The sequence below is a fragment of the Bidens hawaiensis genome, unplaced genomic scaffold (genome assembly GCF_021521415.1).
Source record: "Bidens hawaiensis isolate Kalapana, Puna unplaced genomic scaffold, B.hawaiensis_p1.1 tig00043196_1, whole genome shotgun sequence".
Classification (NCBI taxonomy): domain Eukaryota; kingdom Viridiplantae; phylum Streptophyta; class Magnoliopsida; order Asterales; family Asteraceae; genus Bidens; species Bidens hawaiensis.
This window is the reverse complement of record NW_027497669.1, coordinates 81,821-109,479: the sequence shown is the minus strand read 5'-3', so window position 1 is coordinate 109,479 and position 27,659 is coordinate 81,821. Positions and strand designations below refer to the sequence as shown.

General features: G+C 35.1%; 1 protein-coding gene, 1 long non-coding RNA gene and 1 pseudogene across 5 annotated transcripts; 2 read left to right on the top strand and 1 right to left on the bottom strand.

Moving 5' to 3' along the window:
* The first annotated feature begins 1,084 nt into the window (after window positions 1-1,084).
* On the top strand, window positions 1,085-10,167 carry LOC143594167 (uncharacterized). Of its 3 annotated transcripts, none has more exons than XM_077073545.1 (6): window positions 1,085-1,661; window positions 2,975-4,232; window positions 4,746-4,790; window positions 4,885-5,877; window positions 7,173-9,416; window positions 9,609-10,167. In XM_077073545.1, exons 2-5 carry the CDS (start codon window positions 3,282-3,284, stop codon window positions 7,788-7,790), a joined length of 2,607 nt encoding a protein of 868 aa, XP_076929660.1. In that variant the 5' UTR covers window positions 1,085-1,661; window positions 2,975-3,281; the 3' UTR covers window positions 7,791-9,416; window positions 9,609-10,167. The 3 variants fall into 3 exon arrangements, with proteins under 3 accessions (XP_076929660.1, XP_076929661.1, XP_076929662.1); XM_077073546.1 differs by lacking the exon at window positions 1,085-1,661 and having other exon boundaries at window positions 2,369-4,232; window positions 7,173-8,050; window positions 8,393-9,416; XM_077073547.1 differs by lacking the exon at window positions 1,085-1,661 and having other exon boundaries at window positions 2,369-4,232; window positions 9,609-9,715; window positions 9,813-10,167.
* A 3,278-nt stretch (window positions 10,168-13,445) lies between these two features.
* On the top strand, window positions 13,446-14,751 carry LOC143594163 (uncharacterized). Its single transcript, XR_013146274.1, has 3 exons — window positions 13,446-13,518; window positions 14,127-14,567; window positions 14,740-14,751. It is a non-coding gene; the product is annotated as an uncharacterized LOC143594163 (long non-coding RNA).
* A 2,109-nt stretch (window positions 14,752-16,860) lies between these two features.
* Window positions 16,861-27,659, bottom strand: LOC143594166 (DNA-directed RNA polymerase III subunit 1-like; annotated as a pseudogene). Its single transcript, XR_013146276.1, has 24 exons — window positions 27,432-27,659; window positions 27,202-27,337; window positions 25,786-25,935; window positions 24,476-24,653; window positions 24,206-24,390; window positions 23,904-24,016; window positions 23,622-23,721; window positions 23,297-23,521; window positions 22,810-22,958; window positions 22,594-22,735; window positions 22,370-22,510; window positions 21,811-21,999; window positions 21,506-21,722; window positions 21,262-21,355; window positions 20,359-20,593; window positions 20,080-20,271; window positions 19,892-19,990; window positions 19,179-19,808; window positions 18,948-19,099; window positions 18,691-18,846; window positions 18,509-18,622; window positions 17,617-17,690; window positions 17,115-17,522; window positions 16,861-17,043 (listed from the first exon to the last, which is right to left on the bottom strand). The product of XR_013146276.1 is annotated as a DNA-directed RNA polymerase III subunit 1-like (transcript).

Genomic DNA, 27,659 nt, shown 5'->3' with positions numbered 1-27,659 from the left:
AGGTTTGTTATACGTGTGTATCTGTGTTCTAAAACGAACCAAATTGAAATCAGCCATTGATACTAGATTGTAATCTTTCGATTTTGTTAGTTATATCACTTCTATCGTTAAATAATCTCATGAGCTTTAGTTTTGTGAAGTTAGACCCTTATTTTGAATGAGAACTCTAATTTGATTAGCATATTGCAAACCTACTCGAATGTAATGTGGTTTTTTTGTGTGTTTGGAATGTGAATATCCTTTCTATTTTAGTTTTTGATTATTATTTTGTGTGGGGATTTTTGAGTGCTTGAATGCATAATTATCAAATGCGCTAGGTGCACCCAAGGCGCGTAGGTCTCGCCTGGGGCCTAGACGCAAAAAAAGCGCACTTAAATAAAAAAATATATATTATGTATTATAAAATAATACTATTCTTCATATAAAATAAACAAAAGATATTATATAACATTTAATATCTGATTAGTACCAAAATTCCAAAAGAATCTAGATTCAAAGGTAATGTTTTGAATAACAAAATGTTCAAAACATGAAAACCAAAAGTTCAAAAAGTAATAAATAGTAAAGGTTTAAATGATCATTGTTCTTGATCCGTCATCAATACCAATAGAGGTGTCGTCAACTTAAAAAAGCGAGGACCTAGGAACTAGAAGCGCATATATTAGGCCTCGCTTGGAAAATGGACCTAGGCACAAGAAACGAGGGCTTTTAATAACTATGCTTGAATGTTTAATGTCTAGCATTCTAAGTGACGGGAAAGTAGCATTTATGTATATGCTTTCAGTTTCAAGTAGTCATTTTGTGAAAATGAGTTTTGCTGTTGCGATTTTACAGAGTTATGAATTCTCCAGTTTGAAGGGGCTTTGTTAAGTTTATTGGTTAGCTAACCAAATGACCCACTTGGAAACTTAAAGTTAAAAATTCATTGTCTATATCTTGAAGTTGCATTATTGCTCATTGCTGCAGATTGTTGGCAATCTTGATGCAGTAGTTGATAAAGTTGGTTCATCTTTAATAACTATTGATTTACACATCTATCTTCTGCTTTCTATAACTTAATTACTATTTTAATATTTTTCTATTAACTTTTAATTCTTTTTATCTTTCTGAGTTTCAACTGTCAATAAGATAACCACATACATCTGGTGATGCTGCTGACCAAGGTGTATACTACTGTAGAACGAAGCGCTTTAATGTACACGTAACAAGCTAAACGGTCCTGTTCAAGACCTATGTCACACATCATATGCAAAAATAATTTGGTTCTGCGCAACGCGCGGGGCCTTACCTAGGTTTTATTAAAAAAAAGACTATTTAGATTAACGACTCACTATATTATTTAATCCACAATATGGAGAATTACATTTATTTTCTTAATTTAAAACCTCATTACATATATGGTGTGTAGAATTAGAACTAAGAGGACGTGTGAGTCTCCTTGTTTAAAATAATTAATTGATAAGCTTGCATCCATGTGACATGTGACTCTAGACCTCCTATATATACCCCTCAACCTTATTCCTTAATCCTTGCTACTTACTGCATGCAGGAAACAAATTAAAGCTAATTAGATTAGCGACCAACAAAGAGAAACGGAGACAGTTAAGGCTAATTGTAACAAGACTCAAGTACGTGTATACGACTCTAGCTCCATTTTTAAGGTAATTCTCTACTTTTAGACCTTTGATTTATACTATACCAGAAAATTAAACCTACAAGATTTGAGACAAGCTGAAATATCGACCGCACGTTCATTACACCACATATGCATAGAAAAAACCCTCAAAACTCTTTTTATCTTCAACAGTCAACATCATATAACCAGACTGTCTCCATCGACCTCTAAAACCCTTGCCACTTATGATTTCTGGCAACTGCAATAAGACGCTTGCCATATATACATATAAACTTTAAGATCCCAAACGGGTATGAGGCTGTAGAGCTACTTAGTCGTGTCCAGCGGCGCAACTTGTTGTCAGTGTGCCTTCAATATCGATGTGAACACTACTTTTTAATGAAATATATGAAATTGTTACAGATGAACTTAAGATTGAATTAGGCATAATCCTAATTTTTTTTAGTATGAAGCAAAATATGTACTATCAAATTACGTGTTTTTGTTTTATAGCCATGTCGGTTGATATTTCCTATATTTTGTATATATTTTTTTAAATTTGCCTGTACGAGTCATAGAGACTAGTAGGGATGAGCGTTTTCGGTACCGATTTGATATCGTCGGTACCGAATCGGTACCAAGTTTTTAGTTTTCGGTATCAGTACGGTACCAGTACGGTACCGGTATTTCCCGGTTTTTGCATGAATTACCGGTAACGAACCGAACGAAGCCTGTACAGCTCGTATAGGGGCTATACAGTCTTTATAGACTGCAAAAATCTGTCAACATGTTCCCTCCGTACATTTGTCAGTTATGTGATGCCTATACAACTCGTATAATTCCTATACGAGCCATATAGGGCTATAAAGACACCATTGGGATGGTGTTTGAAATCGTGAGAAGGATTTTGGGAAGGTGAACGGAAAGGCAAATTAATTTGTATGAAAATGGGGTATAATTTCAAAATTAGAGGACACATGAGAATAAACAACAATTCAATAACAGGTAAGAGAAAGAAAAAGTGTGTAATAACAGGAGCATTTTCTTTTGGGAGTAATAACACAAGGAGATGCCACGCGCCACTATCATATTTTTGAAATAGTGGCCCGATGAGGTGCCACGTGGCACAAACCTATTTTTGTTTATTAAGGATATTTTTTTTCCATCAATTATCTGTGTGTAGTACACTGGGTCTCAAGCTAGTTAGTTATAAAGGGTAACTGTATTTATACATGCATATGTCTTAAGACTTATATAATTCTAAATAGTTTTAACGAATTCATGATAATTAGGTTGTACATGATAAATTCTTGATTTATATTTGTGTTTGATTTTGATTGTTTTTTATGGTCATGACAGTGGGCACAACAGATAGGTGGTGGTTGAATTCTGGTGGTAACTAATTACTTGACCACCCGTCGTTCACCTATTTTGACCGCTTCTTAGCAGGTTTTTTCAAGTTGAGTCGTGATTCGTGAAATTGAGGCAAACCAAATGAACCCAAAAACAATACAAAAATATTACCCAAAACCCTCCCATTTCTAGCAAGACTGGTTGTGATTGCCAACCATGATTAATATGTTATCCTTCCTTTGACATTTTTCCTACCTGATCCATTTCATCGGCGTGTAAGTATTTTGGTGTGTGAGTATACTTTGATCAAAACATGTCTTCTTCATCTTCAGCAGAAATCCCATTTGGCATGAGTATGCGTGACTATATGGAGTTCTTAGAGATCTCACTTCTAGATCTAGAATCAGCCACCAGCAACTTTGCAGATAAAAATCTCCTTTCAATAGGTTCATCTTTTAAGGTTTACAAAGGAATACTCTTCCGATCAGGGTGCTTTGTAAATATCGTGGCACACAGATATCAGCATGAAGATATATTTTACAAGGAGCTTAGTATATATAATATGCTTAGGCATAAAAATATTGCCCCTATTTATAAAATAGTCTCCGCTCAAGATGCTAAGTTTATTATAAAGAAGCATGCAGATAATGGAAGTCTAGAAAAACATCTAAATAGTCCAGCCCTTACTTGGAGGCGAAGATTGCATATATGTGTCCGGATTGCGCATGCCTTAAAATACCTTCATTATGATATAGAAGACTGCCATGTTTCTCGTATCCCTTATTTCTGTATCATACATGGTAACATCAAAAGCTCTAAAATTTTACTGGATCACAAGTGGGAACCCAAGTTGCATGATTTTAGATATGCTGTAGCATCCAAAATGAATACTCTTCACCTTACTGCTAAGTATTATGGTTCATCACATTACACAGACCCAGAGTACGAAAACACAGCTGGTTTGACTCATAAGTCAGACGTCTTTTCTTTTGGTGTCCTGTTGTTTGAAGTCTTGTTTGGGAGAGAAGCATCCTTCCAAACCAATGATAATTTTCATTTTGTTCTGTTGGCAAGATCACATTATGAAGAGGGGACACTAGATGATTTGATTGATCCGGATCTAAGAAAACAAATGAGCTTACAGTCATTAAACATGTTTGCTGAAACAGCATACTATTGCATTAAAGAGCAACGATCACAATGTGAAAATATGAATCAAGTTCTCTCAAAACTTGAGGAAGCACTGAAGCTGCAACACAAACATGTAATCCTCTGACTCCGCTTTTCTACCTTTTATCTATTAATTAATATATAGCCTATATGTTTACTAATTTCATCATCATCATCATCATCATCGTACTCAGTATATCCCACCAATAGCAAAGCTATGGTAGGGTCTGAGGAAGGTAAGATGTAGATAGCCTTACCTCTACCCCATAGGGATAGAGAGGCTGCTTCCGGTGAGACCCTCGACTCGATAGTAGTTTTGCATCAAGCTTTGGACATAAGGCACATAGAAATCAATCATCGGGACACCAACTGACTAGTGTACCCTTGTCTTTCGGCTATCAACGCCACCACATGATGCCTGATTAACCTTCCGCCACTTTTAACGTTATTTTCACGAGATTAGTAAAATCACGTCAAAATTAGTGTAATTTCACTTTTGCCCACCCAAGGGTTCACACATATATACATTATATGTGCGCACCGCAAGCAGGGCATATATGTTTACTAATTTAATTTCTAATTATTGTAATAATCAATCTTATAATAGGATGATCCAGGAGCTGAAGGTTCATTGTTATGCAAGCACTTGAAGGTAGTATGATTAAAGTTATGTGTATCAACTAAGTAACAAAAAACAAGTTTTTTTACGTGTAATGATTACATGACAAAATGATTTGATATTGTAGGATAAAAGTTTGGATCACTTGAGATTTCGATTGAGAGATATAGAGTTGGCAACCAATAATTTTTCTGAATCATACTGTATTGGGTCGGGCGGCTACGGGAAGGTGTATAGAGCAAAACTCAATGATGAAATAAATTTGTCGGAAATTGAAGGTCAAAATGAAGGCAAATTGCCAAGGAAACATAGCACGGTGGCTATTAAACGCATCTATAGTAGATATGACAAGCAAGGAGAACAAGGTTTCTTGGCAGAAATTGAAATGCTTAGCAATGTTAAGCACCCCAATATAGTTTCTCTTCTAGGATTTTGTGACGAAGGAGAGGAGATGATTCTCGTTTACGAGTATGTTTCTAATGGAAGTCTTGCTGATTATTTGGAAAAGACTGGTCAAAAGGCCAATCTTACTTGGGCTGAACGTATACAAATATGTATTGATATTGCTCATGGATTAAAGTATCTTCACACAAGTACAAAGGACAGACAAAGCATCATACACCGAGATATAAAGGGTGCTAACATTTTACTGGATGAAAACTGGGTGGCAAAGATAGCCGACTTTGGGCTTTCCAAGTTACACCCTTCAAATCAGCAAGGTAGCACCCTCATTACCAATAATATTGCTGGGACAGATGTATACTTGGATCCAGAATATCTTAGTACAGGTAGGTTGAAAACTAAGTCGGACGTTTACTCTTTCGGGGTAGTTCTGTTTGAAATCATGTGTGGAAAATTGGCACATGATAAAACTTACGGTCAACATAGGCTTCCATCAATAGCACGACAACGCTTCAATGAGGGAACTTTGAATGATTTGATAGATCCAAAAATAAAGGAAACTGATGAAAACATTCTAATGCTAATCGGGGGAGGGGTCGATCAAGATTCTTTCGAGACATTTACAAAAGTCGCATATCAATGTTTGGCGAAAACTCAACTTGAGCGCCCAACAATGGGAGTCGTCATCAAAGAACTTGAGAAAGCATTAAACTTTCAAGTAAGTATCTCTTATATGAATGTAACATTGTAACTTCCTTTTCTATCTTTACTCTTGATCTTTGGTAGTGAGTAAATGAGTTTTGTGAGCTACTCGAGATTGGTTTTATAAACGCTCATATACTGAGCTTGACTAGCTTACGAGCCTACATGAGCATTTAGTTTCGGCGATGATGGGAGACTAGGCGAGTAGGTTGTGTTCACTAGTTGGATCCTTGAACCGAACGAGTTTTATCTCACCACGTTTCCGTGCCTAGGGCGAGTGTTCACGGGCGTTAGCCTTAGGTGTGGTTTTCCCCAAATCGGAATGCGGAATGCGAGTGTATCCTGATGTGGTGAATTTAGCTAGTAGCCCATTTGGACGATTCGTTGGCCGTTCAAAAATAAAAAGAAAGAATACACACGAGCCAAGATAAAGATTTAGATATTGAGCTCAATAAAACGAGCTCAAGCTCTTTTAAGTTAGACTAGTCATACTCAAACTTAGTTGAGCTTGGGCTTAGCAAACTCTCTTTACACCTGTATAACTAGCTAGCGAGTTGTTTGTTGCGTGAGTCATCAAAACATAGGCATAAACGGAAGATTTTATATGTTTCTATTAATACCAAAATTTATATTTTATACAGTAAGCTTGAAAACAAGAATGTGTAAAAGCATTCTCATCTTATCTACCATAATATGTGAGTGGAGTTTTTATAATTTAAGGAGTTAATTAGGGTGTTGTGAGTCGATGAAAGAGAAAATGTAATGATAAAAGTATAAAAAATATTATTTAATTGAAAATGAGAAAGTGTATTGATTTTTAATGTAATTTTAGGTTTGAAGATAGGGAATAACTCGGGTTATGAATGCTCTAAAGTAAATGGTTTAGACCCGATAAATAACTCGGGTTAAAATGGGCGGGAAGAAAACAATAGAAAATATCAAGTTACAAGTTTTGTATTTTTTTTTTACATATTTAGACACATTCAAACAGTTAATTACACATATGTAAATAAAATTTATTAATCAAATTGATAGTCTATTTTCAAACTCATCATCAATAAGTTATTTTTATCTTATCTTAGTTTTGATTTCTGTTTCTAGAAACCAACAACCGAAGAAATAAAACTGGTTAAAAAAAATTGTTGATTGAAAGAATATTTTCCGTATCAAATTCCTTTATTGACCAACTATACATAACTTTGGATGGAATATTGGAATGTGATGGTAAAATCTGTAATTCCATTGGTTGGTTGAAGGCAAATTTTCTTTGTTTCTACCTTACGAAGTTTATTTAAATGGTGTGATTCACAGACAACCAACAAGAACAATCTCCAAATACCACTTAAAGCCATAAAATTAGGCACACAAGACTTCAATGATTGCAATTGTATGGGAGGAGGGAGATTTTGGAAGCTTTATAAAGGAGAAGTTGAACATGCTGATGAGCGTACCACCATTGTTGCAAAGCGATGGGATATGAAGTCTAATCAAAGAATTATTCAGTTTTCTAGAGAGCTTTATTTACTTTCCCGGTATAAACATGAGAACATCGTTGGTCATGTAGGCTATTGCAATGAAGGGAAAGAAAACATCATCGTTTATGAATATGCCTCTAATGGTATACTCAATAAATATTTGGGTGATCCTAGTCTTACATGGATGCAGCGCCTCAAGATATGCATCGATATTGCCGAAGGATTGAAATTTCTTCATGGTAACAATATAGAACATGGAGACATTAATAGTGGTTACATTCTACTTGATGGTGATTGGAATGCTAAAATTTTTAATTTTGCGTTGTCACATAGCGAAGGTATATACGAAAAGGCTGAACATGTCGATAATAATGACTGCAACTCATTGGCATACCTTGACCCAGAAAACAAATATACAAAAGAGTCGGGTATTTACTCATTAGGTGTGATTTAGTTGAGATGTTGTGCGGAAGATCGGCGTGGGTTGAGGGGTGTGAGGATCACTCTCAGTTCTTAGGCCATTTAGCTGTTAGACACTACTATGAAAACCAAAACCTTGATGAGATGATATCTGAGAGTATAAAGGAACAAATTCGGCGAAAATTTGATAACAATTTTGAAGATATTGCAATAAAATGCTTGGACCATGATAAAAACCGTCGGCCAAATGCAGCTACGGTAGTAAGAAAACTTGAAAAGATATTGCGCTTCCATGTAAGTTTTCATGTTATATTTGATTAATTAGCTCTTGCTTTGAGCCCTTTCTGAATGTAAAACTAGGTCGTTTAAAAAATTACATTTACAGATATTGGGGTCATAACAATACTACTAGTTACTCTTTTTTTTTCTGAAAAATAGATCTCTTAGTTTATTATAGTAAATAAGTGAATTGTAGATTATTATAAGAGTTAAAGTGCTTATTTATATGTATTTTTACATTATTTATATTTAATTGGTGATTGATAGTGCTTGGATACTAATTTAACAGATTTTTAGATATGATTATTATTATTTAGCTCACTTAGCTAGTTAATTAAGTGTCATGATCATTTACAGGAACTTTCTGTCCCACTTAAACGTATAAAGTTGGGCACACAAAACTTCAGCAATTGCATAGGAGAAGGAAGATTTTTGGAAGCTTATTAAGGAAAGATTGAACATGCTAATGGCGTGATCACCCCTTTATTGCAAAGCGATGGGATAAAAATTCTGATCAAGCACGTTTTCTGTTTTGGCGGAGGCTGTTAATCTTTTCGAGAATAATAGTTATAACATCATTGGTATTGAAGGCTATTGTGATGAAGAGGATGAAAAGATCATTGTTTATGAGCATGCCTCTAATGGAAGTCTCGATAAACATTTGGGTGATCCTAGTCTAACGTGGATGAAACGTCTCAAGATTTCCATCGGTGTTGCAAGGGGAGTGATTTGTCTTCATTGTGGAAACGTGAAAGGGGGAGACATTAGAAGTGGTAGCCATTTTACTTGATGGTAATTGGAATGCTAAGATTTCAAACATTGATGGATACGTTGACCTAGAAAAACAAAATCGGATCAAAGAACTATACTATTGGATGTATACTCATTAGGTGTGATTTTAGTTGAGATGTTGTGCGGGAGATTGGCGTGGGCAGAGGGATGTAAGGATTATCTCAATCGTTAGCCTATTTAGTGGATGCACACTACTATGCACACAAAAACTTTGATGACATAATATTTGATGGTATCAAGGATCAAACTGATCCACAATCGTTAGCTATATATCATGCCACTGCCATTGAATGCTTACAGGGAAAGTTGACTAATTACCCAAGCCGATACAAGGTTATAAGAGTACTTAAGCAGGCCTTGATGATCCAAGTTAGTTTAAGGATACTTTAATATGTATTAGAGAAAATGAAAAGAAATGCATATCAATATAATATCTTAATTGTTTAATTGATAAATAGGACGATTTTGAAGCCTGGGAGCACAAACTGCCTATAAACTACAAGAAATTATCCCGGAGTACTTTGGGAGACATAAAGAGGAACTCTACTACCAGCTCCATGAAGGAATCCTCTTTCAAGATGGCAAAGTGGTAATTAACTCCTCGCGTTTCAACTCTACTAACGATTTTGTGTGAAGAATCCTTTAAATGCAAATAATATCCTAAAAAAAATATTCTAGTCACCAATTTAGTGTTCGTCGGTTTATAGCATTTCTCAGCAAATAGTACAAGCATACACATATGATGACTTTTGAGTTTGATTCATTTGTTTTGTTTATCTAGTTCTTTTCAATCGGCGGTAATGGGGAAGGGAATGAAATGATATCAGCAAGAAAGTTTTCGTACAAAAACCCTTCGTTACATAAGTTTCGGTCCGTTAAGGGGTCAAGGTACATAATTAATTGTATCACTTTCTCCATATAAGAAAATATATCATTCACTTAAGCTATGACTAATTAGAACTTTAATATCTTCTTACATTTGCAGGTTTTCGAAAGTATCGAAGATGTTTGATAGTTCCAATTTGGATATTCATATTAAGATAAGAACTCTTTTTTTGTGCCCAAATGCGAATTACAAGGTTTATCTCGTCTTTAGATTCTCTGGTTCAAGAAAATCTCATGCTAAACCCATGTATGTAAACCTTAAGTACAAAATGGGGAATGAAAGCTTGTGCGCGTATTCACAACATGGAGAGAAGACGGATGGATGATGATTGAGTTGTTTCAATTCTTGTGTCACAAGAAAGACACTGATTTTGAGGTTTTACTAGAAAGCTGTTCGAGATCCTATTGTGGAAGGCGTTCTGTCTACATTGAAGGCATTCGATTTCAAGAAATTCGAAATGCAAGTTTAAATATATTCTTTAGGTTACGATTTTATATAACCTAATTACAAGTTTATAATATGGTCTTACATAATCTACGCAGATGAAACATGAAGATATCAACAACCTAAAGAAAGTCCAGCAAGTCACCGAATCAGAATCGAAGACGATGACTGAGGTGAAAAAACTATGATGATAGCAAAAATGTCCCTTTATTTTAAGATATTAATCTCTATTATATAACTAAAACATTGATTCTTATTAGGTGAGAAAAAACGGTTCGGAACCGCCATAATCGCATAATCGGAACGAACCGGTTCTCAGAACCGCTAACCTATGTTACATTATGGTTAGCGGTTCTCAGAATTTGCATTAAACGGTTCGTGGTTCGGTTTCGGGTAAAACTGGCGGTTCTAGACTTGGAACCGAAAAACCGGAATATTAAAAACGTTTTAACTAAATTTACCAATATCCATTTTTATAGAGTAACTTATTAACCCGCATCCATTCAATCATTATTTAATTCAAATATTCTTTCTTTATGTTCAAGACCTAGCAACCATGATCAATTTTTATTTAAGCTATCAATGTAATTTAATATAAAATGATATGATCTTCCTTTAATCTATCGTTACAAATGATTTATTTAACTTCAACAATGAGGTTTTAATAAAAAATATACGGATGTTTATGTTGTAATCTAAATTTATTTTACCATGAAAGAAGAATACGATTATATACACTTGTTTTGTAATCTGCAAAGTTTGCACAACATATTTGATAAATATACAACGGAAACGGTTCTGGCGAAACCGATTAGCGAGAACCGACTTTACCGGTTATTAGATGTTATTAGTTTATTATCCATGATCATGCTTTCTGTATAGAAGCCCCTTCTAGAGGGCTTGAGAGTTGAGACGTTGAAGAATCTAGAACGATATAGGTGATTGGTTGGGAAGCTTAACTACTTGATAGTTAAATGGGGCTAGATATTTAATATATTGCGAGTGTTCTGAGTCGGTGCATGTGAAAATGGAATATCATCTTTTTTGTAGCTAATAGATTTTGTTTACCAAGCCTGCATGCTTCAACTGGACGAGGAGGGTTAATTATATATAGCAGTTGCTAGATTTGATTACTTTATCGGCCATGGGCCGAACATAAGTTAACTAAGATTTCCTTCGTGCTTGTATGTATGCTTGTATGTGATAGGAATCATGATCTAGTATTAGTCTAAATATCATTTGTCTATTTTGAGAGGGGTTAAGTGCAACTTATATTTCTATAAATAGGGATTGATAGCTGATAAGGAGAGGAGAGTATGTTTATGTTTAAGATGGCTTGCCATGGCTCCTGCGTATGCGGTGAGAGAGGGCTAGGCCCGGAACTTGTAACCGTTATGTTTTCGTTAATACAATCGTTCTTTCTTTTTATCCTTATTATCCTTTCTATATTCAATCTATAACATATCAAACCCTATCATTGGTCCGACCTGCCTTTGACCTGCCATTTTATTCAGTCAATCATGGAAACCCTAAATCAGCAAGCTCGTCTGGATATTCATGAACAACAGATTCAGCAACTTCAATCGAATGTAACTGAGATCAAGGCTTCTCTCTCAACTTTAATTGCAGATCGGGAGGATTCAAGGGAATTCCGATTGGTCTTTTTAGCCTGGATGAAATCACATGAGAAGCTCGATGGTTCGTTTAGCTCCGGGATCTCCGATCTGGAATATTCAGCCGGCGCCACACCTGGTTCGGGAGGCAATTTCGGTGAGTTCTTTCCCTATTCTCGTTCCAACTCTGTTTCCGGCACGGATTCTGGCCTCAAATCAGACTCCGAGGGGGATTTTTCTGGTGGTCTTCCATCTGTAATAGCTCAATTGGAGGCACTCGTGTCCAGATCTGATGAGAGAGAAAAACAGAACGTCGATGGTTCGTCGAGATCTGGATTTTCCTGCGAGGTTTTCTCCAGATCTGATTCAAAATCTATTACACTACCAGATCCGTCTCTAGATCTGGAAATTGGCTATGTGGTGGATCGTTTCTCAGGTTCTTTCCTATTTTCCCATCTCTACCCGCTTGAATGACGACAATAATCCCCAATTCTGAAGCCAATACGATTGGCGCTGACGAGAAACTACCCAGATCTGACAAACAATTAGCCGACCAAGCCAAATTTGGGTTGTTAGGTGATAAATGGGCCATATTGGATAATATTTGTGGGCTTTAGGCTTTGGTACAGGGGTGGGCCACGATCTGGAGCTGAAAATCATTGTCGGCCGATACTCCCCATATCTAGGCCCATTTTATGGGGACGTTCAGTTTGTCACTTAGTTCCTTGGGCCTGCGTTTCAAAAATGGCGATAGACGCCTTGGTTGGAAAGGAGGCACACTTTGGATCACTCGTGCTGACCGGGTTCTGTCTTTTGGCCCGTTTACCTCTATTGGAATTTTCTTTACTAGAGAACTATCGGGTATTCAGTGGTGGTACAAGAATGCCAGTCTTGTTATTGTGTTAAGTATTGGATCATATCATTTGTGGATGGTGCATGGGCAGGGTCGACCACCTGAAAACGCTCTCGGGGAAGCTTCCGCTTGGTTATCGAGTCAATTGTTCGTTACCAGTCTTGAGGGCAAGACTGTTTTGAAGGGGGGAGTAATGATAGGAATCATACTCTAGTTTTAGTCATAATTGTCATTAGTCTATTTTGGGAGGGGTTAAGTGTAATTATATTTCTATAAATAGGTATCAATAGCTAATAGAGAAAAGGGAGTATGTTTTAGGTTTAAGATGGCATTGCCATGGCTCCCGTGTATGCGGTGAGAGAGGGCTAGTGTGACATCCCACATCGGTTGGGAAGGAGAACTAAGCCTTCTTTATAAGGAGGTGGATATCTTCCCCATCATAACGCGTTTTGGGCGCTTAATGGTAGTGGATGAGAGGAGAATTCCACAGTTAAGCGTGCTCAGGTGGGAGAAGTATGAGGATGGGTGACCACCTGGGCAACCAAAAGCAAATCCGTGAGGCGAACGTGGTACGTCCCAGCCAAAGCGGACAATATTATGGTGCGGTGGTAGCTGGGTTGTTACAGCTAGGCCCGGGAATATTTTGTAATCTTTATTTACGTTTATAATAATATAACCGTTCTTCCATCTTATCCCTATTATCCAATCTTCACATATATCAAACCCTATCAGTATATAATGTATATACAGGGGTTCCCCTAAGTTCAAATTATTTAGACATTTCTTTGTTTTAGTTATTCAAATATTTTTCCATTGTGTTACAGAGAAAGGAATATCAGATGCTTCGTGCAATGGAGGTTGTGCACAACTCGTCTAAATTGGCTATCGAATCCAGGTTTGCTTTTTGAACCAACTTCCTGAATTATACAAGTTTATCAAAAAAGCTGGAGTCAGTCTTTATAAAGTAAAAAAGTTAGAAGATTTATAAATGTTCAAAAATGATAATATCTAGATGTTTATAAACAAAAAAATGACGTTTAAAGTTTTATAAATGCGATTAGGTTAGGGGTGGCAAATGTGACCCATTGGGTTGTAATAAAATGTATATAATGGGTCAGGATGGGTCAAACTAAAAAAAATGATTGAAATGGGTCAAAACGGGTTAACATTTATCGAAATTTTTTTTATGAAACGAGAAAAGCGGAGGAAACTTTTTAATACTTTTACTTTCTTATATTTGATTTATATTTCGAGTTATGATTTTTTAACTTTTTTTTTTTGAAATTTTTATTAAGGGGTTTCTAAAAGCTCAACTCATTTTGAACCATTTCAAAAACCCCTCATTAAAAAACTCAAAAAATAATTAAGGAAACATAACTCGAAATATAAATCAAAAACTAAAAAAGCAAAAGTACTTAAAAGTATCATCCGTTTTTGTCGTTCCATTAAAATAATAAAAAAAAGAAATTGAGTCAACTATATGATAATATATCATACATGCAGATTCAAGTGGGCCATTGAGTTTCTACGAGAACAAGTATTTCACATCAAGTGCAAGATTAAAAGTGAAATGTTGTCATCAAATAAGGAAAACACGTGCTACCTTGTATTCAAGCTTTCAGATAAGCATTGCGGGTTGCATGGTCCGGTGGTAGTACGCGATCTATTCCATTGGAGAAAAAAACAGACCAAAGTTTTTTATTTTAGACCCCAAAAACCATGGAATTTACATAATACCGACTGGGTTCCAAAGTCGAGGTTAGATGGATGGATGGAGGTTATTATATGGAAATACAACTCAAATTATGTGCTTAAAAATGATCATCTTTTTGTTAACCTAAAACTTGTAACTTACGAAGGAACTATGGCAGGACTTACTGTACGCAGCATCGAGTTTCGTTAAATGTAAGTTTATATGAGACTATTTCACCTATATTTTCTTGGGTTTGTATCAAATACAAATGAAATTAACGTGAGAATCAAGTAGAGTAATTATATATACAAGTAGAGTAATTATGTAAATAATTACTCTACTTGTATATATAATTACTCTACTTGATTCTCACGTTTAAAACGTTAATTTCATTTGTACGTTAACATTCCCCTATTTTCTTAGCATTCACATCCTATCCCATATATTTTGTGTGGGGGGGTTTATAATGTAGGGAGTAATTAAGTGTGGGTAAAGTCCTTGATTTTCCTGACCCACGGGACGACCTTGCAGAGAGAGGCTGTAGATAATGTGAGAGAGAAAAATGAAAGTTATACATTATATGGAAAAGTGGTAATTATGATATTAATGTGCAGCTTGTTTTTTAAGAGGTAAAGTACTCGCACTCTGCGATACACATCTACAGACCTTTTTAGAAGAAGATGTGGACCAAAAATAAGAATAGTGTTTGTTTTTTTAACTTCTGCAGATTACTAAAATAAATTTGAATTTAAATACACCAATTTTTTAAACATGTCTTTTCAATGAGTTCTCAAATGTTATATAAATTGATTTCAACTTTCAAATACATGAAAACCTAATGACTAATTTCAATCTCATCATGGGAATTTTACCAAATAAAAAATTTGAAGACTGTTAATTTTACTTAGGGGGTGTTTGGGATTCCTTATTTACCTCCTTATAACTTTTTATTAAGTTAATAAGTTACAACATTGTAACTTATTAAATTTTTCCTCTCACAATATAAGCAATCCCAAACATCTTATTACTTTTCAAAAAGTTAATAAGTTATAAGTTGGTGAAAATAAGCAATCCCAAACACCCCCTTACAGCTAACGTCAAAGTTCAGAAAAGACGGCAGGTGGTGGCAGTGGTGGGGACGAGAGGTACCGAAGCAGGGTACAATAGGTTCATGCCTCAAGTATTGGATTTTGATCGGTGGAGTAGGGTCTATGGAGGGGCGACGACCAATGGAGGAGCGAGGGGTGGTGGCTAGGGTTGAGAGTCTGTGAAGGAGAACGATGGTTTATGAGCTTAGAAAGCTAGGTAAGAGGAGGTTGAGCTAGATCTGCACCAAAAATAGTCCGCGCAAAAAAAATTTTAATGAAAGCTCATATTTGTGCGTGGTCCATGCGACGCAGACAAAAGAGCTTCTGCTGAGCTTTTTTGAAAAAGCAAACACCGCCTAAATGATAATTGTTTTGGTGCGTTCATGGCTTTAGTCTGGCCATTGAAAAAATATAGAATATTCACACAAAATTTGGATATCAAATATAATCAATCATCATTTTAGAGTAGAGCTAGGGGATTAGAAAGCATGACTAATCACATGTTACTATGTAAACAAGGGGCGGAGGTTATGAAGGACCTGGGTGTTTCTGGTCATCCCTGTTTTTCCGCTTAGTAATGTAAATTTTCGTAATTTCGTTCGAGAAATTTTATTCCAGATATGCCATTTCAGTTGGCGGCGGATCACCCAATGTTTTTCTAGGTTCTGTCATTTCAAATGGTGGATCTCATACAAAACTTCAATGTCACCGCACAAGATCTGACAACACCATAACTTTTAAGATCTGTCATTACAAATGACAAATCACCTACAAACACAAATATAATTTTTTCTCTCGTATAAACCATTTATACCCAATCAATTTTTTCCCATTTAAAAAAAAAAGATCACCTATTTTGTGTCAGAAATTAGAGGGTGTTTGTTGATTAATTGCCGAACCTTAGGCCACAAATAATGAGACAAAAACTTTGGGCACAAGAATAGGTTGTTGAACTTGGATAATAACAAGTTGGTTAATTATCCTAATCTCGTTATTTGAGTATTGTCTACCTAATTTAGCATGTAATAACGTGTTTAGGTTAATGTCCATTGTCACCACCCATTTCTACCCACCGGCCACCACCATGCAATCAAAACGCGGCCACCATTACCGCCATATATGAACACACCACCATGTTGGAAACTGCCAACACCTTCACCACCATGCCTAAACACCACCACTATTCTGGAAAATCGTCGCCTCCTTCACCCTCATGCCTGAACGCAGCCGAAAAATTTCAGGTTCGCTGATGGTGGTGCATGTAAATTTCAAATAAGAGAGGGTGGAAATGTGTCAGAATTGGTTGGCCGCAACGATGCTACATGCAGGTGGACTGGTGGTGGTAAATGAGATGCATCCTACTTCGATTTTGAAAAGTTTTTAAATGGCAAAAATGATGAAGCCAATACACTATTTTAACAGTTTACTCATTAAAAATATATATATGTAATCCAGTAAAAATCTTTTGAGAAAGTACCTTGTGTCTTGTGATATATGAAGTGAGCTCTTAAATAAGGGTAAATGTTCTACAATAGTAAACTTAAAAAACAAGTTTAATATATGAACATATTAATCTATTGACTTTGATACTCAAGATATGATGACATTTGATCCCTTGCACAGCTCATATTGAGGAACCCTGCCACCATCAAACGTTGTATAAATATAAACATATTTGATAAATGAATTATTTATCAAAAAAAACGATACCTTTGTTTAACTCCAATGATTCCTGTGCCTGTCGACATGGGTACACCCATGATAATACTTTCACTAACACCTTCAATGTTATCTACTCGACCATTCACCGAAGCATTAAAAAGATGATCCGTTGTTTTCTCAAACGAAGCCAACATCAACACGCTGTCTTTCATTTTCTGAATCCCAAATCGAGTCATCCCCAATACTTCACCCTTATACGTCATGACATCAGCTAAAAGCATCATATGTCTGATATCTATACTCATTCCATGACTTTCCATAGTGTATTGGATCTCTTTAATAATCGTCCTTCTTGCAGCTTCAATACCGAGTGTACCGTATACTTCCAATATATGATTAGTTGTCGTTTCATGTCCATTAATTCCTTCAATCCCCATAACTGCTTGCAGGCCCGTTCTGAAAAATAACAGTTTTATTATTATTATTATTATTATTATTATTATTATTATTATTATTATTATTATTATTGTGTAACTAAAGACAAACATACCCTTCGACAAGCAAATTAAACTTGTCCAGCTCTTTCTTTTTGTTTATTACAGCCCGTTCAATAGTACCAATGCCCTGTCAATCATATGAAGTCGTTGGATATTTGTAATCATATTTGACACACTGAGTATAAAACACTTTATAAACGGTTTTAGTCCCTGTTGTTTGACCCGAACAACCATTTAAGTTCAACAGTCTTTTTTTGGCTTTTTTAGCCCATTAGTTTTTTTTTTTGTGTCCATCGACTCCACATTTAATTCAGATAAATAAAGGGGCATTCTAGTCTTTTTATCCCAAGTACACATATTAATGCAGATGGTACAAATATGCCAAAGTGTAACCCACTATGCTCTTTCTCTCTCTAATATGTTACCTACCTAGCCGGAAGGTGGTGACAAACAAGGTTTGGGGACGATGAAGTTTGTCAGGGGATAGGGTTAAAAGTGGTTGTTTATAATTTTTATATATTCTTTTTATTTGTATTTTTGAATAAAAACTTGTACCGTGTTTCATTAATGGTTGTATCCCATAACAAAAGACCAAAATGCCCTTTTATTTGATGGACTTAGTGCTGTATTAAATTTGATACGAAAATGAAAGTGATGGATTAAAAGAAGTCAAATTTAAACTTTTGAACTAAAATGGTTATTAGCTCGTAGCCCGGTCAAATAAAGCTAGATAAAAAACTTGATTTCAAACGACCTGAGCTCAGCTGGCTCATTTTTGTAAGCGAGCAGCTCAGCTAGGCTCATTTAACTTCGAGCTCATGCTCGAGCTGAGCCAAGCGGCCTCGTTTAATTTCTAGTTCGAGCTCGAACCCACGCAGGCTAGACTCAGCTCAACTCGTTTACAGCCACCAGACTAAAACCTTAAATCCTTTTCGAACCTCTTACCTTAACAACAACTGTTGGAAGCTTTTTTCTGAGTGAATGAAGTTCAAAATATAGTTTATCCCTATCAGACGAGGGACAAATTTCAAGTTTACTAGCCTTCAAAACCCTAATATGCTGCACACAAAGCAGTCATTTCTGTAAGTATATAAAATAATTTCAAGGTAATATGTAAACAATCTTACATGTTCTTTCAGTTTCATTTTAGGAGTTTTAAGTATTGATTCTTTCACAGTATATGCATCTATAGCGAGTTGTAAAGCTTGAATCGTTGAATTGTCAAGGCTAATAACAATAGAAGCAGATCTTGATCCCAGTATAAGCTTTATACTCTTTGCAACCTACATTAAAATAATCCAACATTCCAACTCAATTTGTTACTTAAACCTTTTATACTGAAACCTTGACAAAAGCATCATTAAATTATTAAAAAGCATCAAACCTGGCCCAAAAGAGTTCTCTCCATTTGACCTTTGACCAGCTTAGCAAATGATAAGTTATCATTAGTTCTGAGTTTTGCTGTAATGACAGGTGTGCTGATTTTCTTGGCTGCATTTATAATTTCCTTGATACGAGGAACACCAAGAGTGACATCTGTCAAAGTGTTAAGTAGTACACAACACTACATATTATGATTAAACAAAAAATAACAATAATAATAACAAAAGGATACTCATGCTTGCAACTCCAGCAAAATGGAAGGTTTTTAATGTCATTTGTGTTCCCGGTTCTCCAATACTTTGAGCACCAATAGCACCAATATTTGTTCCCGCGTCAACCTTCTATTGATGATAACGATATATACATGTATTTAAGAATACCTGCAGCTGCTGTAAAGTTATGCCACATATGCTTTGAGAAACCTTTTCAATAATATCAGATTCTTCATCATCTAACTGTCCATCATCATGCGGCAGAAGTGCTCGTTTAGTGATTTCTAAGTTTGCAGCATACTTGTAAATAAACTGTTTTAAGTTCTTCCTGAAGTCCTCAGAGCAACCACCTTCTGGGGTCATATCATGCATTGAAAGACGTTCATCAACAGCTTCACGAATCTCTGAAGCCGAAATGCCTCTATGTTGACCAGCTGGACATGTAGCCTTGGCTTTCATTAATAAGCGGTCAAAATTGAGAGGAAATCCAGCTTTTCCTTCCATCTGAGACGGGTCCCGCCCTCACCACCGTATGTAAACTGAACAATACAAGCACTGGAATCCCGTACTGTGTTGTCATAGTAAACAGATAAGTCTTCCAATCCCTTTATCAGTCTTCGCGACATATAACCAGTGTCAGCTGTCTTAACCTGTCATCATATAAATAGACAAACCTTTAGAAAACTACATGATTTCTGAATAATAATTATTTGTTTAAAGACTAGATGCTTACCGCTGTATCCACAAGCCCTTCTCGGCCTCCCATTGTGTGGAAGAAAAACTCGGTAGCCCTTAAACCGCTATAAAACGAATTCGCTACAAACCCTTTCGCCTGCATTCAGGAAAAAAAAAAGAAACTATTAGATAAATTTACAGTTAATAGTTAATACATGACCCCTGACCATGAGAGCAAAAACATACAACAGGAGTTTTTGACTGTCTTGGAAAATGCGGAAGAATTCGGTCAACAAATCCATTTGGAGCACGTTGACCTCCAACTGACTGTTGACCAACACATGCAACCATTTGACTAATATTGATAGGAGATCCCTTTGACCCACACTGAGACATAATCAAGGGGCTGTTCCTCCAATGCAGTTTTTCCATACAAACCTTGTAAAAACAAATAATCATTTTCATCACTAAAAGATAAAATCTTTAAACGTTAATAAATTATTAAACAGGCAAACGATGTATCACCTTCCCAGTTTCATCTCTGATTTTATATAGAACACCTGTTATCTCAGCTTCAAGGGTCTGAGAGGCATTACAACCAGGTTGCAACTTGAGCTTCCCTTGATTAAAATCAACTATGAAATTTTCACATTTATTATTTCCTTCAAAAATAATTCTAAGTGTATTCTCATTCAAGTTATCTCCAGTTTGAACATCATCAATTCCAATTGAGAATCCATGATTTCCTATCCATCGAGCACTGCATCAAAATAATATCATCCATCCATATATCACTCCATCTAATTTACATACATATATTTACAAACAAACATATATATGTACATGTAATAAATAAATAAGCGTAGTGCCACTTGGCAAAAATTTATGACCCCAACATTGTTTTTTACAGCTTTTTTTTCGTATTCTTCCTAAATGCATGGATTTTTATTTGTAGTTATTAAACTTTAATAATTAATTAAATAAAGTGACTAACATTAAACCCTCTACTATTCTCCTATCAGATAATTTCTAATTTTGGTAAATACATGGTATCTAATTGTTTTTATAAGCATCTAGAAAACATAATATAATTCGTATGACTTTATGAGCGGAGTAAAATAATTTTTTTAGGGCAATTCAAGGTTTAAGATAATCAATTAACTTTTATATAAAAACTTTAAAAAATATAAAATAACATAACATTTATCTATATCTATATACTTTATAAATACGTAAATGCAGTGCCACGTGGCACAATTCTATGACCCCAATATAATCTTTATACCTAAATCTTCATATCTCAAAATATCGTCTTATAATTCCTAAATATTTTATTACCAACTATTTTATCACTTCCTTTACTCAGCATGTGCAATACACGGGTTTCTAACCTATTGTGTGTGTCTGTTTGTATGTATAAAAACATACCTTAGTTTTGCTAAGCGGTTCATACAAGAAGCTGCAGCATGTGAATTGTAGTCCCTAAGAAGAACCGAGTAAAGTCCATCCTTGTTTCCATTCCCTATAGCAGCCAAATAAAATGTGAGTTAAAGTACTCTATTTTTGTTGTAGTAATGTTTTTCTTGTAATCATATACTTGGTCCCAGTTTAAAATGTACCAAAAAGTGCCTGTTTTGAACCGTTACAATATTAAAAAAGACTGAAAACGAACCTAAAGTAGCCTTTCCAAGCTGGCCACTTATAAGTTCACTGTTGTAAATGCAGACATATCCATCATTCGGGCACATTGTTTCATAAGGTTTGACCACTTTTCCACTCGGTTTTCTGTAACTCTTTTCAGTAAGAGTCAGATTCAAATAAACTTTCATATCTGCATGTGGTCTCAACAATACACTAAATAACTGTTTACCAGTCCAAAGCTCAATTGGCTGAATAACAAATAGTAAAATAAACAGTTATGAATTAAACAGCATAAGTGCAAATGAAATTTAGAATCAGTTTTTTTAAAGATCTTGCCTTAATAACAGCAGGAGTTGGTAAATCAAGGGTATCCATTGCATCACCCATATAACAACACATGAGTGAAAATGAAGCACGATCATAAAATGTGTCTTTTCTTGTTATAAGGAATGAAGATGTCAAAAAATCTTGAGTGGATGCAACCAAAATCTCCCCGTTTTTTGGTGTGCATAAATTGTTTTGCACCTGCATAATTAAAAATGGCAATAAAATATAACAATAACATTAATAATAATAATAACAATAATAATAATAGTAATAGTAATAGTAATAATAATAATGTGTAGTATCAAAATTCATATATATCCTTCTAAAAGTTTAAATTTACGGTACAAATCTAATAATATCATACTTAACGTTTCAAAAGCCAAAAGTACAGCAACAAATTCCCACTTTACCCCTCATAGTAAACAAAACAAAATCAGATATGAAGACAACTATGCTTTTAACATAGTTCACAGATATGAAGTGTTAATTGGTATTTGCAAGATTAGATATTATATTATGAAAATCAAAGGGCAAATAGGTAATTTAAGAAGTTTGTAAAGATGATTACCCCCATTAGCATTAGAGCTTCTGTTCGGGCCTCTTCAGTTTGTGGAACATGCATATTCATCTCGTCACCATCAAAGTCAGCATTGTATGGATTACAAACAGATTCATTGAATCTTAATGTCCTCCAAGGCATAATTCTTGCCTACGTACACCAAATAACAAAAAGATTAATGACAGCTAATGAAAATCACAGATTTTAATAAAGATAAGATTCAACAAACTCACTCTGTGACTCATGATCGACATACGATGCAAACTTGGTTGTCTGTTGAAAAGGACAACATCGCCATCTATTAAGTGTCGGTGAACTACGTCACCAAATTTCATCTCATCAGCCAAACGCTTTCTAGCATTAATACTCAACGACCTGTCGCAGTACACTCACGGGGTCATATGGGTCAAATCTAAGAAGGAACATGTAAAACGGGTCAAAGCACTTACAGCAAGGTGTCATCTGGCTTTCTGATAAACTTTGCACCAGGGTATTTAGAGGCACCATTACGCACCGCCTGCCTGAGTCTCTCTATGTTGTGATGTGAAACACGCTCAGGGTAAGTCAACACCCGAGCCATTAAGATAGGAATCGCCACCTGGACCAATAATAATATAATATCTCATCACAAGAAATCAAGTCTCATAAAAGCATTCAAGATCACAAGTGACTGGCATGTTATATGGGCCCATATCACACATTCACACCATGTCGGCGAATCGTACTGGTCATATGACTTGGCAGTCAATCGGTCATATGAGACGTATGAATTGGCATACACCCGTTAAATATAATATTACTTCTGATCTATTTACCACATTGGCGTCCCGTTCCATATTAAGACACTTTTTTCTACAGCATACCCACTTGACCCATAATCAAACCTATGTGACCCGAACCGACCCGTTCCCATATAAAGATGTGAAATTTACATACCTCTGTAATCTTTAGATTCGGGTCGGGAGAAATAACAGTACGGCCGGTATACTCGACACGTTTCCCGGATAGATTCCCACGTATACGTCCTTGTTTTCCTTTCAAACGTTGAATTAGACCAGTAGTTGGCTTGGAAGAGTTTTGGATCATGGTAAATGATGGTGGTAAGCGAATGTCACTGTTTATATACTGTGCAACTGTAAATTGCAGATGCTCCCAAAAAACCTACAACATCATCATTATAAAATACATCAGAGTATAAAATTACAAGTGTTTCGTTATTTTTAAGTTGAAAAAATCATATAGAATTACAAGAAAATCATACCAGTTCTTTGATAGGATGATTTGGGTCAGTTAACAAACCGTTAATTGTAGCATTAAATTTTATAATCTCTGCCAATTTCAGGGTAACATCATTCTCATTGCTGCAAGATAGAATATACAACTAGTAAGGCATTTGAACTCTTAGTTTTCATGATCATGTATCAGCAATAAAACACGGTAATTGATACGTTAACCGTTTCACTTTAGTATATAGTTGTTTTTTCTTTTCGTAAACTATGCATTAGCAATAGAACAAAATAAAAAATTTGGAACTGAAGTTAACCTTGTTGATGTGCCATCAATTTTGACAGATGGACGAATAGGTAGTGGAGGAACAGGAATGGTCGATATAATGAGTTTCTCAGGTCTTTCAGCAAGATAAAGCAAATCACAATCCTGTAAGACAATGAAAAAATTAAATTATTCACAAGTAATGACCAACGAAAATATGTCAAAAGTTACTGATATATAATGTTACAATATCATGTACTAACTTATATTCAAACACTAATTCTAGTTGAATTATAAATTTCATGACATGATAGAATAAAGTCAACTCTACAATGAAGCGGAAGTCAACTATACCACATCGAGCATCTTCTTAAAAAGTTTAAGAACTTTGTCAGGGTTTAACATTGAAAATAAATTGGCAGGTGTCTTCATCTCCTTCATGTTAGATATAGTATCATCGGATTCCTTTGAGGTATTATCTTGAACCTTGGTACGATCATGTATGACTCCCACTGTTCCAACAGCTCTTTTCACTATACCTGTAATTTTTAATTAACAATTAGTGAAAAAATAAAGTGACAGAAAATTTAAAAAAAATTACAAAAAATAGAGTAAGCTCTTAACCATTTATATAACCACATCTGGAGCATGTAACCGCCTTCTTGCTACTTGCCATTGCGGTGCACCTTTTAACTACCTTTTTATAAATATCATTCTTCGTCATATGATTCGTTGTTGAATTTCTCATTCTCTTTAAAAATCCTAAACGTTCTTCCTCAGACAACAAGATACGGGAACAAAACTGAAAAAGAAAAACACATGAGAATTATAAAAACAGCAGTCAAATGTAAAATGTAAAAACTACAACTTTGATATATGCATATAATACAATAGTTTGGAAACGTAGACATCCAACCAAATAATGTTTGGTTATCAAGATTAGGCCTGTAAATGAACCGTTCGGGAACCGTTTAGCAGGAAGTTCGTTTAGTTAATATCATTTAGTTAAGCAAACGAACATAAACACGTGTCTCGTTCGTTCATTTACACTCGTTTAGAGCATTCAGATCCCATCCCCATCTCTAACCCTATAATTTAACCAAAAATACATTTTTCTAGATTTGTTTATCACTATTTAGAAAACTCCTGCGTCCTACATTCCATTCCCAATATTATCTCCATACAATTAAATAATACCTTTTTTATAATTATTTTTATTATACTTTCTCTTTCATCCACTCACATCCGCCACTAAAAAGCATTAAATATATATATATATATATATATATGTGTGTGTGTGTGTGTGTGTGTGTGGATATGGGGGAAGAATAGTTAAAAGCCAATTTGGGGGATTAGTTTGTTTTCCCATAAAAAAATATGGGGGATGATGATGGATATGCAGGATGGGATGTAGAGGTGTTGTTCATGTTTTTCAGTCATTTTTCTTAAAATTTAAAAATGAGGGTATGAATGGTGGATGTGTTGTGACTTCTCTTACCTTCGTTCTTTTACATTCGTTAAAGTTTATTTGTTTATATATTCAGTAAGTTTAAGTTTTTAGACCCACTGTGATTTGGTTTAGCTTTTTATATTTTAGGCCCAACAGATTGATGTTCACATTTAATTAGTTGGTGCCCGCTCGTTATGTTTATGTTCATTCATCTATGTTCAATTATGTCCATCCGTTTATGCTCGTGAACCGTTCGCTAATACTATTAACAAACAAATATAAACGAACACGAACACACCAACTTTTTAACGACGATCACAAACAACAAAACCCTGTTCGTCTAACTGTTTGTATCCGATCGTTTACTCAGTTGAAGTTAACAAGCACGGACATGTCTCGTACGTTTTCGTTCGGTTGTTTACAAGCCTGATCAAGATCAATATCAAACAATAATTGCCAGTGAACATAAACCAAAGCTACATACCTTGCATATGCACTTCAAAATTTCCACAATATAAGATAAATATCCAACATTAAACACTGGCAACACGAGTTTCAGGTAACCAAAGTGACCAGGGCAATTAGCAAAATCACCATGGCATGTCTCACATATGGCAGACTTGTTTGGAGGACTCTGAAATATCAAACACATGCCTTTCAAACTCAATAACTAAAAAACTACTTAATGGAAATAAGAAATTAGTTAATGCATTCAGCCAAGCAAGACAAAAAAAATGTAGCATAATTTAGAAATATGTTGTACAACTTCTTATCCAACTCAATTTTCAACCAAAAGCACTGATATAGTAGTCATATGACTCAAAAAAACAAAGATGCAAATTATGTATAGCACTTGTTACAAGTGTTTAATTTCAAAATTTAACATGAATAACTCATGAATGTGGTTAAGAAATTGAAATGAGTCAAGAACAATCTAAAACAAAACTTTGATAAATTGGTGTGTAAAACACCAAATTATTGCTTAAGCATGTTTCATAACACTATTAAAAGTGTTTAGACAGATTGATAATGCTTTGGAATGAAAAGATTGAGAATGGTGAAAACCATTTGGATAATCTACTTTAAAATTGATCATCAAAAACTTATTATTCCCTCCGGTAATCAGCTCCATCCAAACCAACGTTGTAAAAGAAGTTACATAAATGTATTTCATACGAGGTACATATATGTATCTTGCAAAGTTACATAAATGTATTTCATATACGAGGTAAATATGTATGTATGATTTCAAGTTAAATATATTTACTTTCGCAAAATCTATATATATAGGGAAAAATTAACGTTCAAACTAAAAAATTGTACTAAATATGCGAATCAAATAGTCTAATTATATTTACAAATAGTGTAATTACACTACAAACAAAACACTGAATACAAAACAGCTACTAAACACTTACATAACTACACTACTTGTATATATAACTACGCTATTTGACTCGCATGTTTAGCACATTAATTTAATTTGTATTTGATCCTAAGGGGAAAGTTAACGTACGAACTAAATTAGCGTGCTGACTGTGAGAATCAAGCAGTGTAATTATATATACAACATAGTGTAACTACAGCATAGTGTAATTAATTACACTACGATGTAATTACATAATTACACTACGATGTAATTACATAATTACACTATGTTGTATATATAATTACACTACTTGATTCGCACAGTTAGCACGTTAATTTAATTTGAACGTTAACGTTCCCCTTGTGATCAAATACAAATTAAATTAACGTGCTAAACATGCGATTCAAATAGAGTAATTACAAACAAAATTCCAATCCGGTTAATCACTAACGCCTAGCGAGTTGTACAACAGAAACAGTGCCTAAACCCTAATCCATCGATAGATACAATTATCGAGTAGAGCAACATTACCATGCGTGAATCCAACAAGCCACTGGCAACAGTGCCTCTGCCATCCTCACTGCCGTAACATTGGCCACGGTAGACTTGAACTTCGCCCATTTTGAGTATATCGGCTTCCGAAAACAACGAGAACTCAATTCGCTTGCTGATTTCATTATTAATAAACAAATGAGCACAGTCAGTATATGACAAACGATTGTAAAAATTAAAATTAGTATGAAATAGTTATAAAAAATTACATTCTTCGTGGACCGGCATCTTCGATGTACGGTTGCTTGGTGAATGAGATGGAGGTGTCCTGTACTAGACCTTTGTTCATCATTGTGCTGGTGTTGGTGGTGGTGGTGGTGGTGGTTAGGGTTTAGGGTTTTAAGAAGAGTGGAAATGAATGAGACGAGAGGCGATTGATTGATCGATTGATCGAAGACATATGCGGTTATGTTAGTGAGTGTGGCTGCTGGCCCAGG

Bases quoted from the DNA above. Each gene is read 5' to 3' on its own strand.
- LOC143594167 (XM_077073545.1), top strand. From the start codon at position 3,282: ATGTCTTCTTCATCTTCAGCAGAAATCCCATTTGGCATGAGTATGCGT. The intron at 4,791-4,884 runs GTAGTATGATTA...TTGATATTGTAG, and splicing joins TGTTATGCAAGCACTTGAAG to GATAAAAGTTTGGATCACTT. The intron at 5,878-7,172 runs GTAAGTATCTCT...TGTGATTCACAG, and splicing joins AGAAAGCATTAAACTTTCAA to ACAACCAACAAGAACAATCT.